Here is a 17,367-nt window from a genome sequence, read left to right as displayed (position 1 = left end):
CATCACTGTCACAGATGAAACTGTCAACATTATCGATCGATCCTTGAAATGATTTGTGAAATTAACATGTACTACAGAAAAGTTCAGCAATCCTGGGAGCAATACAACTTATAATTCGAGCAGGTGGTGATCGATACAATGAGAACTCCTGCTTCAAACATAATTCAAGTAATCTCCACGTCCCTGTGCATCCTGGACTTGCAGTGGTTTCTTGTACGACTGCAGAAGTAAAGAGGAGCAAACGACGCTGAGCGATGAGGCGGCCATGCAGGCACCAGCGAGCCATGGAGGAAGCCGGATTCCGGTGAATGGGTACAGGATGCCAGCAGCGATTGGCATGCCGAGTACATTGTAACCCAGAGCCCATACATAATTGAGCCGGATCCTTGCTAGAGTCTTCCTTGATAGATCGATGGCAGTAATTACATCCTCCAGGTTGCTCTTTATCAGAACGATATCAGCAGCTTCGATGGCAATGTCTGTGCCAGCGCCGATGGCCATACCAACATCTGCAGCAACCAGAGCTGGTGAGTCATTAATCCCATCACCGACCATCGCTACTGTCAACCCCTCCATCTGCATTAAGATAGATAAGTCCTTGAAATGAATGGCAACAGTACCATTGTGACAGACAGGAATCAATTAACGTGTTCAACCATAGAAAATAATAGTCTGCTAAGAAAGAAGACTAGAACAAGAAATTTCTGGAGAAAATTTTCAAAATTATTGAGCTATCCAAACAGATAATAATGTCAGCCATGATGCATTAGCCTTACAATAATATCTCAACAAAACAATTTCTAACAATTTCTGATGGAAGTTCCAAAATAATGCATATATCATGGTCATCTACCACTGATAAAATTGGTTTGATTAATTTTTTTATCACTCAGGTGTAAGAGACTAATAATATTAAACTAACACAAAATCCTTCCAAAATATATTTGTACGTTGCTGACTAACCAAGTATCAGCTGGTTATGAGCATGAAGATAGAATCAGTACTTGTGAATCAGAACTAAGGTGAAAAGACTAAGGAGCCAAAGCAAGATAACTATGTCCATCCTACCTGCAAATCCTTAATTCTTTCAGCTTTTCCCACGGGATCTGTCTCAGCAAATACTTTCTCAATTCCGACCTCCCTTGCTATGGCAGTGGCAGTAGCCCAATTATCACCGGTCACCATAATGCTTGAAATACTCATGGAATTTAGAAATGAAATTACACGGCCAGCCTCAGGCTTCAAGGGATCAGAGACAGCAAAAGCACCACAGATTACACCATCAACAGCAACCAGAACACAAGTCCTGGCTAAATGCTCCATGTCTGATACATAGTCTTGGATTTCAGGGCTTACTGAGACTTGGAAGGCAAGCATGAGCCTCTTGTTCCCAACAAGGACTCTTTTGCCTCCAATACTGGCGCCAACTCCAGCACCAGGATGCACTTCAAAGTCCTTGGCTTCAAGCAAGTGATCATCAGAAAACCCATACTGCTGGTGTAGTTTCTTCGAGTGTTCTATAACAGCCTTTGCTAAAGGGTGCTCACTGTTAACCTTAACAAAAAATAACAAAGGTTGATAGAGAAATTGCTAAAAGATATCCAAAGCAGAAAAAGTGGTTCATTAATTACTAATCTCTAGTGCAGAAACTGCTGAAAACACAAGATCATCTTCTACACGTCCACTAAAACATACCTAATTGGAAAAGGTACATAATTTAAACTTGCTTAAATGCTAACCTCTGCAGCAGCAGCCAATTTGCATAGCTCTTGTAATGATATCTTTGAAAAGTTCTTTATCTGGACGACTGCAGGTCTTCCAATTGTCAAAGTTCCAGTTTTATCAAAAACAACAGCTTTCACCTGTGAAGCAGAGAGACAACCAAAGTCAAATTCCATCTGCATAACCCAAATCAGATCAAAAGTAAAAGTACATCTGATTACAAATTAAAACCATTTCCACTAGGCTCCTATGGTTGATAATTGCGACATTTTTCCTAATTACCTTGTGGGCTTTCTCTAATGCATTACCACCTTTTATAAGGACCCCCTGAGAAGCACCTTTTCCAGTGGCAACCATAACAGCTGTTGGTGTTGCTAGTCCTAGAGCACATGGACAGGCAACCACTAATACTGAAATCCCAAATTGCAGAGCTAGCTCAAATCCATCCATCGCCTTTGGGATCCAACTCCTTGGATATAAGTGTGTTTCTCCAGGGATGAACCAACCAAGCCAAGTGATGAAGGCAGCAACCACAACCTGCAAAATAATTCAAACATTTGGAAAGGTCACCATCCATATTGTCCATCTTCAGATTTCATATGCTGATAAAATGGGATTGCATGGTTCTTTTACAAATTGCATTAGATCTACAACTTAATTGGAACAGTAAAATGTACTCGTAACCAGTGGCATGTCTTTGGGCGTGATACGACTGCAGATGTTTTTCTCAGCATCAGAAGGTCGGCAACAATATGAACTATGACCACAATAAGAATATTTCTCAAAGGCAACATATTAGTTCAAGATGGTCAAGTCTTTCAGTGAACTGGAAAATCTTCATGGTGAAAAACGAAGAAGACCGTGAAAAGCAACCAGCAATTAGTTCCAGACAAGAAATATTAGCATCACATGCACCTTAGCTTTTCTCTATAAGGAATTTTCCAAACTCAAAAGTGCCAAACAAATAAATTTTTGAAGCTTAACTAGATTATTCCAGCTAATTATCTGCTGTTCTCCAAAATTGGTATGCAATTTCGAATGGTACCGCCCGGTACAGACGGTACGTACCAGTCCGACAACATACCGGTATGCGGTACGTCCGCTACCAAACGGAACGTGCTACAGTGCAATACTGTAGCAGTGCTACGGTGCTACAATAAGATGAAGAAATATTTAAAACCGCTTGGTAATAGTGATACAGTGCTCCAACGATCAAATTGACCGTTTGAGCCCTTTCTCATAATATTTAAACCCCTTCTCCCCTATTTTACTCTATTACATTTTCATATTCTCTTAAATTATCTCAAACTCTTTTTTTTCCATATTTGTGCTCTCCTAAACTCTACAAAACAACGATTTATGAATTGAATCAAGGTTAATTTAGGAAGATTAAGAGGAAAAATTTTCTAATCAAGAGGTATGTTTACACAAGGACAATTCGTAATGGACTGAAATACGAACCCTGCACAAGATATTCTTCAAAGCCAGAAAAAGATATGTGATACTATTCTTACCTAATTTACATTGATTTTGTTAAACTTATACTATTACTATATTTATTTCTAACTTAAAAATCCTATCCTAACTTTTTTTCCATGTATTTTCGGAGGGTTTTACGCCTAAATTAGGTGTACCGCTCGGTATGCCCTGGCGTACCGCTCGATACACGGTATTATACCGTACCGAGCCAACCTCGAAACACCGGTATGGTATGGTATTGCATACCTTGCTCCAAATATTGACAATGTCCAACACTCTTAATGTGACATCGTAGTTTCTGGACAAGAATAAGAGCCTTCCAATCTGGCAAAGGTAAAATCAACAACACAGCACAAGTGACATTGCAGAACTCTCAGGTCTGCAGGCAAAAGGCTCAGCAGAGGTTCCAGAATGTAACAAATCCAAATACAAGCTCATTTAGAGCAAGATACTCAGAAGTTCCTGCAGACCGGAAAACAAATATATGGCATATATTGATATGTTTAAAAATTGATAAGTTCATCTTGCTTTGCTAGACAGGGTGTTTGCATTGCTGAAAACAGGTTAGCAAGAGAATCTAAATAAAGCAAATCAAGATTAGATGGCAAAAGAAGAATGAACCGGCTGTGTTGACCAAAATTTATCAACCAAAATTCAGTACATTTAACCATTTTATAACCAAATAAACTTTGGACAAGATAACAGTACATGAAACCTAAATACCCAATTAACAAGAATGAAGAGTAGCTATTGGTTAAGCAGTTCGTTTGAACCAACAAGCAATACATTGGAATGCCAGGGAACCAGATTGCTATCTAATGCAAACAAAAGCCAGATAATCACAGTGGATCTAGTAAGATATGCAGCAAAAGCATAAGACTTGCCAGTTAACTGTCCACTCACAACAAGTGCTAGAAGTGGGAGGGAGGGAATAAGTAAGGGGCAAAGAAGCAGGAAAAAACTCACAACAAGGACATTTTAGTTAGCAGAAAAATTCTAAAGATTTTACCTACTCAAAAGAGTCGAATCTAATTATTGTAAATTGCATAATAGTGCAACCATTATTTATATAACAATCTTATATATATATACAGGTTATTCATATAAAGTAATTTTATCATAATCAAAGAACCTCATCGAACTTATGCTATTTTTTTTGGTGTATCAGAATTTCAGCAAGATGGAGAACAAGAACATTCAAAAATACTAGCGCATAGTATAGCTCATATTCTGCAGGCATCATATCAAAATATGCATCCAAATACGGATGCCCGCATGGGGAATCATGTAAACGCAGCCTAGATAATTTGTTTCTTGTTTACAGCCTAGGCAATATCAAAGTTGCATGGTCAACCAACCTTGCCAATAATGTTGTACGCAAAACCTTTTTCATAATCAATTATGAATTTCTCAAAAGATATTGATAATGACCAACAAATCCACAAATTGCTTCTAACTGACAATGTACTTACCATTGGGACAAAGAACCTAGAAATCTTGTCTGCTAACTTCTGAACTGGAGCTCTTGCAAGTTGAGCCGCCTCCACTAACTGAACTATCTGTGAGAGAGCAGTCTCTGATCCAACATGAGTTGCCTTAATTAGTATGCATCCATTCTCATTCACTGTACCACCGATGACCTGTTTGATATTCTTCTTAAAATAAATGCACTAAAAAAATAAAAAAAAAATGCACAGTAAAATAATTACATATTTCCCAATACAAAACCTTATCTCCTTGTCTCTTAGCAACAGCCTTTGCTTCTCCAGTAATCATGCTCTCATTCACATGGCTTTGACCCCTTATAACAATCCCATCTACTGGAACTTTTGAACCTGGAACTATCTTGATCACATCATTCCTCTGTAATAACTGAGTACTAATCTCTGTCTCTGAGATTACATTTCCATCCACATCTAAACTTAGCAGAGTAGCTGTATCAGGAGCAAGTTCTGTCAGCTTTGCCAAAGCATCTGATGTCTTGCCCTTTGCAACCACCTCCAAGTACTTACCCAGCAGAATAAAAGATATTAACATAGAACTGGTTTCGAAGAAGTCCTGACCTTCGAAAGATTCTGAGGTTAATGCTTTTATAACAATGTATACGGAGTAGAAATAGGCTGCATTAGTTCCTAATGCAACCAGAACATCCATGTTAGCGGATCCCCGTCTCAGTGCATGATAAGATCCAACATAGAATCTGAATTAATTGCCAAGCACAACCATGACTTAGTAAATTCTGCAACACTGTTAGAATAGGCTGTATCAATCATGCTTGTGAAAAAAAAGAATATCCACATCATAATCTATGCATAAAAATATAAAGCATTGAAAAGTCTTCCACTAGGATATACTCTTCAGCAGACTTGATAAAAGAAATATATATGGCATCACAAAAAACAAACATTTACTGTCAAAACCTACACCACCATTTTTAAGTCGTTAATAAAAAGTGAACCTTTAGGATTGATAAGTAATACAAGTCATATAAATCAGAAGTCCCAGAGTATCCAAATGAACATTAAATCGTAAACGGTAATGGAGAAAATTTTATTAGTCTAATTATCAAATTATTGTATTTTATAAAAAGTGATACAAGTATCATTTCTTAGAGTGATAGACACAAAACTAGCATCACACAATGAAATAGACTCGTAATCATACCTCCAGCCAATAATGAACTGCACTGGTGTACAGAAGACACATCGAAGTAACATTCCCATGTTTAAATTGTTGTATAGTTTGTAGCTTAACCAATCGCCAACAGGTGAAAACATAGGGAGTACCATAGAGAACATAAACACAGGAACCGAGAACAAACAACTCCAAAGGAACTGATTTCTGTAAGCTGTAATTTCATGATGCTGTTCTGTTTCTCTTACTCTAGTGGTTGTATACAAGCTGGCATGATATATGTTTGGACCATGACCAGCTTCTTGTATGCGTTCGATAAGTGATCTGGGACCTGTGAGATCGGGATCATAGGCAATAATTACTTTGTGGCTCCCTTCATCAATTTCAATATGATTCACACCTTCAACTGCTTCGAGGTATGACTTCATGATAGTGGCATCTTCTGAGGAATTAAGACCTTCGACTTTAAGATGCACTTTATTGAAATCATCTCCAGAGCTAATCAGATCAGCTCCAAACCCTGCATCCTCGATAGCCTCTATTAGGTGAACAGAATCTGTGACATTGGGATCAAAGTGTATCTTGGCTTCTTCAAGAGCAAGGCCAACTATGGCCTTTTTAACACCATCAACCATAAGGAGTGCTCTCTCAACTGATTCAGAACAGCTTGTGCAGGCCATTCCTTTGATTCGAAGTCGGCATACAGCAATCTCTTGATCTGGAAATTCATCAACTTCAAATTTTAAGTCTCCTATGGCGTCTTTGATTCTTTTTGCCTTGGGATAAAGAAAAAACATTATTAACAAATATAGAAACAGAGCACAAAGATAGTGTTAATGATTATAGTAATAAGAAAATAGATACCACTCACAATCAGCATGTAAGGAGAGGACCTGAATCATCGCATTTTGCATATTTCAATTCATAACAAACGTAATTATATTTTAGGGAAAGATAGGTTCCAAACCACAATAAGAGTGGATCAAAATCAGGCAAATGAATCCAGACGGTGATCACGTTACAACCAAAGTCCATGGATCAGTATATTATGGATCATCATAATATTATCATAATATTTAAGCTTAAAAGTACAAAAGTAAAACTTCTTTCCCAACTTACATTGATAAATTCAGGGTTGTATCTTATAATTGCTTGGCCGTGAAGAGGAGATACGGAGATGCTCTCGACTCCCTTCATATCCCCCACCACTGATTCTATGGACACTGCACAAGAAGCACATTGGATTTCACGAATTCTTAACACAACCTTCCTGGTCTTCTTGTCGCTTTCAAAAGACTCATGCGAAAAATCAACAGCAACACTTCCGTTGGGTTGTAGAAGCGGTGCTGTTAGATTAGCCTCCCCGTTCTGCTCCATCTTGCTTCAGCTGATAGCCTGATTCAAAATAACTTCAAGAACCAGTTCCATACGAAGATAAATATACGTAATCTGAATATTAACGAAGAAACAAAACCACACGAACATAGAAAGATAAGAAGACCCATGTCGACGCCAATTAAATCTTTGACTTGTAAGTACAGGAATCCGAACACAAGTCACAACAGTACATTGTGGGACAACAAATTAATGCAATGCTCTAATACAAAGTAATCCAAGAAGGGTAGGAGGGCTATGAATATAAATCAGGCAAACACTTTTCAGTTCTTGTGAGCCGTTCCCTAAAAGTGACTATGAAACGGATAATAAAGAAAACACCATGCAGTTGCTTTCATTTAGTTCAAAACCATTACCGAAACCAATTCTCAAAACTGTTCCTACAGTTCAAATATTGAGATTCTCATCCCTCGTTTCCAAGAAAACCATGCCGATGACCAAAACCTATTTGGTCGAGGTAAGACGAAACATCAGCGAAACCCTAATGGCTTTGTACTCTTATTCCGAAAACCTCAACCGGTAACGACCGTACTCTACTCGACATAAACCGATCGATTGTGGAGGACAAGGAAGCCAACACGGAATGCACGACCAAGAATCTGAGACCGGACAGGAGATAAAAGAGAGGACACTTGGAAAAAGCGGACGGCATGGCTGATTCGAACCCGTGCGATTTGGCGGAGCGAGAGTGAGGAAGACAGGCGACGGCGGCTACGGCTCTGAAAGGTCTTCGGGTCTTTGGATTTGGAGCGGAGAGAGAAAGAGATAAGGGAGGACGGGAAGAGAAGAGACGAGAGACGAGGGTGAGAAAGAGGAAGAAGACGACCAGAACAATGCCGACGGTCGTTCTCTCACTCTCTTTGTGCGAACCGCCGTAAGCCCATAAAGTTTGACTCGAACTTCCCCCCTTTTCTATTGCTATTTTAACTATATTATCAAAATTACTTATGTGCCCTTTTAATTTTACCGTATTATCTATCCCCAAAAAAATTATAAACTTATATATATATATATATATATATATATATATATATATATATATATATATATATATATATATATATATATATATATATATATATATATATACCTATATACGTTTGTATATATGTTTATGTTTATATTTATATTATCACTTCTCTTCTTGAAAATTATAAAATTAGATGTTTAATATTTTTGATTTAATTTTAACAATGATAATCAAATTCATATTCAAGTAATCAAATACAATTTGTGATCAAGGAAACATTTGCATCACACAAGGCTGCCAACTAGATTGAACAGACCAAAATATCTCCATTATTTTAGTAATAATCAGAATAAAAAAATATTTTTTTTTCAATTCAATGTATTTTTTAATAATTTTTTAAAAGTTAACCTATTGATTGTACTGTGGAGATCAGCACACAAAAAAGAATAAATGGCCAATTTTCTCTCTAAAAAAAAAAGAATTATAATGCCGTTAATACACTGATTGTCGTCCCTAAACACGTAAGAGATATAAAAATTATTAAACATGCTCAAGAGGACAAAATTATATCTCATAAGACTTGTAGTGTTTCATGCAGGATCTAAATCCTTTGGCATCAACTTCAACAAATATCCTTTCCTTGCTTAGCCAAATGTAATCGCATCTCTATTTTCCTAATTTGAAGGTTTGACTGACCAACATAGATCTTGTTATTATCGGATGAGGGACATCAAAGTTTGACTTCACTTAAAAAAAGTATTGTCAATCAAACAGACAAAGATTCTCGCACAACCAAAACTCGATTAAGCTAACCTTTGAAGGTTATTAATATCTAAGGTTCGTCGTATCGTATCGTATTGACGTTTCGATCCAGATTTGGTACGGTACGGTATCAGTGTACCGAGCGGTACATCAGGGCGTATCGAATAGTACACCATGATGTACCGAACAATTATATATGTTTTCATACTATAGCAGTGCTACACTATAATGCTATAGCACTGTAATAGTACTGGGTAGTCCGCGTACCGGTAATCTGTCGGACCGATACATACCCCCGTACCGAGCGGTACGTTTCGGTATGACAGACCTTGATTAATATTAACTTCAGGAGCTAATTAATTCGATATTAGATTTAAAAAAATATTATTTATATTATATATGATTAGTAAAAAAATATTCTAATAATATTTTTATAAATATGAATTTAAAAAAATACCAAAATTAACGAATCCATCCATGATATTTAATAGATTTGATCGTCGTAGTCCAGATAATATCAATATTTTAAATTAAGAGAGTTAATATTAATCATGATTAGGAGCAAGTAATACAATCTTGTTGTAGACATAGGAAAGATCTCATGATTATATATATATAATGCAAAAACGAGTTCGGAATTCCAACGGTGGGAAAGAGCAAGGAAGAGTGGGAACAGCACAATATGGTGGAATCCAACGAGGATTCCAACGAGCAGAGGAATCGTCTTTAGCCCATAAATTGTACGTTAAAAGATGGCGGTCCAATGCACGCCATTTGTACATACAAACAAAGGACTCATCCATAACTTTGCACGCCAATTGATTCATTGCTTTGTTTCTGATATTGACAGCTTACTTGTTGCAGACGTTCGAGATTGGCCATCTGATGTACCACTAAGTGGTGTTAGATTGGCCACCAAGGATCTAAATCCATTTCAATTTTGATTGGTATATCTATTCTATATTCACATCTACCTATTAATTTCAACTTTATTTATATATTTTGTAACCTAATTTATTATTCGAGTACTTATTAATCCTATAATTGAGCATTACTCTGAATTATTTTGGAGATGATCGGAGTTGATCAATCTTAACCCAAGATGAAAATAAATCTTCAAGTTTAGATGAATCTTTCTTATTTTTTATTAAAAAAATAATGTAACTGAAAGAGTCTATATTGAAAATCCTCTAATTAGATCTTCTGATTTTCTTTTTATAAGAGAAATTCATTACCAGCTTTCGATAAAGATCATTTCAATGATTAAATCAATCTAATAATTTTTTCAAAATAGATTAGAGAATGATAAAAAAATATCATTGACCAATCATTATCTAACACGTAGTCTTCACGTGGAGTCTAGGTTGAAAGTGTTGAATCTCGAATTTTGATGAGGAAAACAATTAATGAGTTTATTGGACCAATATATTTTTAAGATAAGTGACACAAAAAATACTTTAATCATGGTCTCGGATCATTGAATGATCAACTATCGAGCAAGAGAGACGAACGTTATATCGAGAAATTATCGTGTCGAAAATTAGACATCGAGCTGAAGGATTGGTCGACATGCTGGAGATCAAACTTCGTGCTATAGGTTCGACATCATGCCGGAAGGATTATATATTACGTCGAAAGATTAGATATCGTGAAAAAGTCAATATACTGATAGAATGGGTGATATACCGAAAGAAATGACGATGTGTCAAAGGTTCGGATTATAGATAATTTGTCAAAGTCTTGATAAGATCATTTGGGTTAATTGGAGTTGGTATTATGTGAAAACAATACCAACTTATTAAAAAAGTTATTGAGCATGCAGTTAGGTTGAATTAGACCCATTAAAAAGCTAAACTAGTAGCCTAAAGTAGGCTTGGGTGATGGTACTATAGGCCCATGCTGTGGTACAACTTAAGTCAACAAATAAGCATTGTTTATGTTTGTCAGTGACGGCAATAGTACTACCTATGGCGATGGTAATACTATTTGGAATTTAAATTTTGTAATAGTAGTACCATCAAAGTCCAAAATTACGATGTCAAAACTTACAATGGTAGTATCGCCCAATGTCAACGGTATTACCGCTCATACCCTGAAATTTCAATAATTTAATTTTTTCAGCATCATTCTTGAAGCCTTTTAAGGCCTATAAATATCACACTTACGCTTGATTGATGGAGCATCTACTCTTGAGTTTGTGAAGTATTGTAACTCTCTATTTGAGTATTGTTTAAGTCTCTTCCTCTTTCATGAGTTTAGTTGTGATACTAAGTTATAAGAGGTAAAAGATCTCTTGTAAAAGAGTGAGTAGAGGTTTTCTCCTAGGCCTGAAAAAAAAAAGTTATAACAAGGGTAGTTGATCTTCGCCTATTAGAAAGAAGATCAGTTATGAAAGTTTTGAACATTAGTAGAGCTACTAGCGTACTCTCTGGTTTTTATGATATCTTCCTGATTAATCTCTAAGTCATTCAGACCATAGCCACCAATTGTTAAGACCTACAAGATATTAATAAAAAAATAACAATACAACTCAATTATTAAGACCTACAAGATAATTGAGTAGTTCGTTCCATGCTTTTATAGATATTAACGGTCTACATGACTCATGACTTGGGCTATGATACCATAACTTATAATACTCTACTCTTAGTCCCACGCATACAAGATATGTATGACTAAAGTAAAATATCACTTTCTAGTTTTTTTACTACTATCAATAAAAGTATATATAATCTTAAAAGTAAAACATGTAAATTTAATAAACAAAAGGTTTTTGATCATTGGAGTTGACTATTTTTATGAAATGAGAGGAGGCTAAGCTATGGTGTTGATCATTGAGAAGTAGGTCGAAGGATTTGTATGGAAGAATATTATCACCCGTAAATTTTGAGAGTCATAATCACCAATATTGAAACTTAATTTAACAATATGAAGTTTAAAATGTTTGGTCAATCCTATGGAGTTCAACTAAAGTTTAGCTCGGTAGCTCATCCTTAGACTAATAGTTTTACCAAGATCACCAACCAAACTATTCTTGAAGAGTTAAAGAAGCGGATCATTGGAGCAAAAGATAATTGGATGGATGAGCTATTAAGTATCTTATTGGCCTTCTGAATGACACCTAAGATTATATCGGAAGAGTCACCATTTAGCTTAGCCTTCAGTACCGAGGTATCCTATCACTTGAGATAATCTTTCTAACACCTCAATTTGAGAATTTTAATAATAAAATCTTTGAAGGACTTTAGGCCAAACTTAACCTAATTAGTAAAGCCATATTAGAAGCACAACTAAGGACGTTGATATACAAGAAAACGATGGCCAAGCTTTATAATCGAGATGTTTGCTCTAGGGAAACCAGATTAAATATACTTAGTGCTTTGAAAAGCTAAAGTCAATAACTTAACTAGACTTGGGTAAACTAACGCTAAATTGGGAAGGGTCCTATCGAGTTATTTAGATCATTTCAGATAAAACCTATCATCTCGAACCAATGGAGGGGTGTTGCCAAGGACATGACACATTGTAAACTTAAAGACGTCTTACCCTTGAGGCATCTCTCGAGATTGGGTCGGGGTGACTATGTCTCAAATATTAACCCTTGGTTTACCATGTTTATAAAAAAAAAATAAATTAATATTTTATTATCCATAATTTATATAATAAACTCTCTCCTTTTTTTTTCCCTTCGTTCTTGAATTCAAATCCTTGTCTTTATAATAGTAAATGTTCTATTACCTAGAAAAAGGATTATATCTTCTTGGTAGGGTCATAAGTCACTTCCACCCAAGCTTCAGATATATTACAAAGTAATAGATTACTCTAAAAATAAATATAAGATAAAAACATATCAACAACCATACCTGATAGAAACCTCAAAAAAATTATTAAAAAAATCTTCAATATTCATGAAATATAAACAAATATCAATAATTCAATAAGAAATAATAATAAATCGATTCATCATAAAACTTATGCATAAGAAAAATGATGATAATTTTTTACAAAATAAACAAAATGATGCATCAACTACATACAACATATATATAATAACAAATGCGCACATCACCTAATCGTGCACTCTCTCAATAGCGGATGTAGAGACATATTCCATAGGATAGATTCCTCCTAACAACGGATAGAGATAAACTATATCGCACTCCTAATAACGGATGAAGTGATATCCCTCACCCACCCAAGTGGAGACATGTTTCTTCCAACAACGGATGGAGGAACCATCTAACCATCACGTTTGACGGTCCACTAATCCCTGAAAGGAATCACCATGTCTACCCTCGGTAGGGATACATAAATATCTATGATCATTTATTTACACTCATTCATTTACTCATGCATGCATCATGAAATCAATATGATTAAATATTATGAGAGACCTTACTTGATGTAAATCGACTAAACTATGTTAATTGGTGGCTCCGAATTGTGATAGGCCTGTAGCTCCTTTCACATCATATTGCACTTCCAATGTGAACTACTAGCCTAGCTATATCTACTATATGATAATAATCATATCAATATTATAAAATTTGAAAAGTAGAAAACCAATAATTATTTTTAAATGATATCTTCAGATAAAACTTTTAAATTCTTCAAATCATAAAGGCATGAAACATTAATCTCTCAATAGTCCTCAATCAACTACAACCTTAATTGGAATAACTCAATTGACTTAAATCAAACTCAATTCGATTATGACCTAATAGAACCAATCTCAAATCCTTATAGAACCAATCTGGAATCACCATACACTAGTCTAATTTAGATTTGATTGATCTCGATTAGGACAAGTAGGTTTGAACTAGTCAAGTTAATATGGAATCATCCTAAATCGACTTTAATCGATCAAACCTATCTGATTTAGTTAATTAATGAGCTTAAACTAATAAAGGGAGAGGAAATTGGACTATGTCGTATAGTGCTAGCCCAAATCAAACTAACCCACCTGAGTCTTGGACGTGTCACATCCGCTGTATATGTCTATTCCAAGTAATAAGTTAAACTAAGGTACAACGGGCTAGATAGAGGAGCGGTAATGTGTCTAATGCTAATCGTATAGCTAGGCAAACTTAACTTCATGGACTAGACTAATCGTCACTCATAAGTTGAGCTAAGCATTACTATTGAATTATGTCATGCTTAGCTCGCAAGTTAATCGTACATAGACACATGAGTTTGGATCGTATTTGACCACATGGACTGGGTCGTACCTAGCCGCATGAGCTAGCCCATGCGTAGCCACTTGGGCTGGGTCATACTTTACCACATGGGTTGGGTCGTACATGGCCCATGTGTTATGTCATACCTAGTCATATGTGTCAAGATGTACTTGGTCACATGGGCTAGGTCGTACATGAACACATAGGTTGAGTCGATCTGGTCTGACAGGTCAACCTAACTCAAGCCAGACCCTAATTAGACTCCTCTTATCAAATTAGATTTCAAGATTTAAAATTATTAAAGAATAACTTAAATCTATTAATTAAAATTTTAAATTCATAATCTTAAATTTAAAACTAATTGCATCATAGAAATTCATATATAATACTTGAAACATAAATATATCTAATTAAATAAATTAGAACTATTATATTAATCCAAAAAATAAGAATTTTAATAATTAAATTAATATTAAAATTCACTTAAGTTCCAAATATCAATATAAATCAAATAATTATTCTAACATTACAAATCAATTATCATTTTTACTAATCATGAAAAATTAAAATTAAAACATCATTAAGCATCATAAAATTATAACAATCTCAACATCAAGATTTCAAAAGATAAATCTAAACTAATTAAAAAAGAAAGGATTCTACCTCTTCTCGATTATCCTTTCATTGATGTCATCATCTCGGAAAGTCCTATCCTCAATCCTCTCATTATTAGGCTCGATGAGGAATAAGGGAGAAGTAGTCCCCTTTATATAGGAGAAGATGAGAGCTCCCCAAAAGGTAAGTAATAATTTAATTTAATTTTTAATTTATTTTTATTTTGCTTTCACAAAGAAAGAAATATGATATTCATTTCTTATAGTTCATACATAAAAATGGAATGTAAATTATTTACTTCCTAAAAATCAAATCATTCATTAGGAAATAAATTAATTAATAATTTGATTGATTAATAGAATTCATAACTTATCCACATGATTAAGGAAACCAACTTTAATCATTTCCTTAACTATAGTACACAAACATAGAAGTTAATAATAAAGCAATATATTATTTATAGTAATTAATTTATATTAAGGGAGAAATTATCGGTGATTACATCTTTGGCTAGTGGTAAAAAAAAATTTCAAGATGTAAGTTATAAGCCGAGGAAAAAAAGTTTCATTACTTTAGAAAGACTATACTAACTCAATTAGACCTCTATATCCAAAATAAGATGTCGACCTACCCAAATAAAAGACTAGTTAGATGAATAAGCCTGACGATGCAACAAAGTAAAGACATAAGAACTAAGTCGAGTAGATAGATTTGACGACTCAGAGGCTACCTTAACATGAAAAGACAGTGGATTAAGCATCAAGGCGAGGTGGTGAGTCAGGATTGTTGTTAAGGGACACATCAAAAGCGTAAAAAAGATTGATGTGCAAAGACTACCTTAGAAAGTGTAAAAACAATTAATGTGCGAAGACTACCTTAGAAAGCTTAAAAAATCTTGCCATGGTGAGACACAAGGCAGAATATATCCGAAGTGTATGAGTCGGGAAAACTCAACCCATATGAGAAAAAAATATTATGATCCCTTTATTTTCTGAGCTTTGAATAATGCTTTGTTGAGTTTGTCTAGTCCAATAAGAGTCGAATAGGGGTTTATTTGATATTTATTTATGTATAAAGAGTCCAAGTCTTGATGAACTCGAGGGTTAAACTCTATAAATAGGGATGTATTTGTTTCTTTGTTTCAATCAATGAAATATAATTTCAGTCTTTTGACAAACCCTAGAAGGCTGATCCCCTTAAAGTGATCAAGGAGTCCGATCCCCTCGAAGTGATCATCCATTTTTTTCCTCTTTTTCTATGATAAAACCCTAGAAGTCTTATCATTTAGTACCAGAGCAGCGATCCTCGACATTCTCGTTGTAATTTCTCACAACACTTCGTCACAGCCATCATCATCATAAAAAAAAAAAAAGTCCAAGTCTTGATTGAGTTTGTCTAGTGATCAAGGAGCTTGAATAATGCTTTATTGAGTTTGTCTAGTCCAATAAGAGTCGAATAGGGGTTTATTTGATATTTATTTATGTATTAAGAGTCCAAGTCTTGATGAACTCGAGGGTTAAACTCTATAAATAGGGATGTATTTGTTTCTTTCTTTCAATCAATGAAATATAATTTCAGTCTTTTGACAAACCCTAGAAGGCTGATCCCCTTAAAGTGATCAAGGAGTCCGATCCCCTCGAAGTGATCATCCATTTTTTTCCTCTTTTTCTATGATAAAACCCTAGAAGTCTTATCATTTAGTACCAGAGCAGCGATCCTCGACATTCTCGTTGTAATTTCTCACAACACTTCGTCATAGCCATCATCATCATAAAAAAAAAAAAGTTGACAGTTGCGCCCCATACTGCTCAAGCGAGAAAGGGCCACTGCCTTTATTTCCTAGCCATGGTCCTCGGCATCTCTATAGTCATCGTCTCTCCTCAGTCATGCCTTTACTAGAGACAACGCTACTAGCATCTCCTTCCAATAGCGCACCTCCCAACCCTCAACAGCTGCTCTTGATCGATCGGTGTCTAATGCTAGTCAATCGTGCGATTGTCGTGGCTTCCTAATCGACCCCTTCTTCTTCGATCTTACCTTTCACTACAATCCTCGGTATTCTTATTGCAGAAGCTCAAGCCTCATCCCACCTTTCGCTGTAGCTACGTACGTAGTGACCGTGCGAGATCGGCATCTACAACCCCTTCCATTGCCATCTCTCTCCTTAGCTATTGCAGGAGAGCATTTCTTTCGCTGGAGATGCCACCGCTAGTAGCGCCCAACATTGCTCGCGATCCTTACTGCCTTCCCTTGGGTCATAACCACAGTCGCTCGTGGCGACGCTTTTGCCTCAAGTCACGCACATAGTGAGCCCTCACACTACTCTCGACATCTGCTTCCTCGACAGCCTCACAGTGATCCCTCATGCCTTCAATGCTGCTCCCAACTATGCCGCCGCCACTACCTCTAAACCTTGGCAACAACGTCCTCCTTGCAGTGACCCAGTGACCGCAGCGAGCCCTTACACAGCTCTTGACATTCACTTCCTCGGTAGCTTCATGATTCCTCATGCCCTCAACGCTGCCTCCGGTCAAGCTTCACAGCAACCACACCGAATAGGGCAGTACTGATGCCCTTGACTAGATAATAGAAACAAGAGTCGAGGATTACAAA

General features: G+C 35.9%; 1 protein-coding gene across 2 annotated transcripts; it reads right to left on the bottom strand.

Moving 5' to 3' along the window:
- Window positions 1-15: 15 nt before the first annotated feature.
- On the bottom strand, window positions 16-8,063 carry LOC135607273 (copper-transporting ATPase HMA4-like). Of its 2 annotated transcripts, XM_065098960.1 has the most exons (9): window positions 7,896-8,063; window positions 6,955-7,230; window positions 5,866-6,611; window positions 4,930-5,401; window positions 4,674-4,841; window positions 2,005-2,259; window positions 1,740-1,862; window positions 1,069-1,554; window positions 16-576 (listed from the first exon to the last, which is right to left on the bottom strand). In XM_065098960.1, the coding sequence occupies exons 2-9, from the start codon at window positions 7,210-7,212 to the stop codon at window positions 154-156; spliced, it is 2,931 nt and encodes a 976-aa protein (XP_064955032.1). In that variant the 5' UTR covers window positions 7,213-7,230; window positions 7,896-8,063; the 3' UTR covers window positions 16-153. The 2 variants fall into 2 exon arrangements, with proteins under 2 accessions (XP_064955032.1, XP_064955033.1); XM_065098961.1 differs by lacking the exon at window positions 7,896-8,063 and having other exon boundaries at window positions 5,866-6,553; window positions 6,955-7,093.
- Window positions 8,064-17,367: the final 9,304 nt, after the last annotated feature.

Source organism: Musa acuminata, chromosome BXJ2-3 (genome assembly GCF_036884655.1).
Source record: "Musa acuminata AAA Group cultivar baxijiao chromosome BXJ2-3, Cavendish_Baxijiao_AAA, whole genome shotgun sequence".
Taxonomy (NCBI): domain Eukaryota; kingdom Viridiplantae; phylum Streptophyta; class Magnoliopsida; order Zingiberales; family Musaceae; genus Musa; species Musa acuminata.
This window is presented reverse-complemented; position numbering and strand designations above follow the sequence as displayed.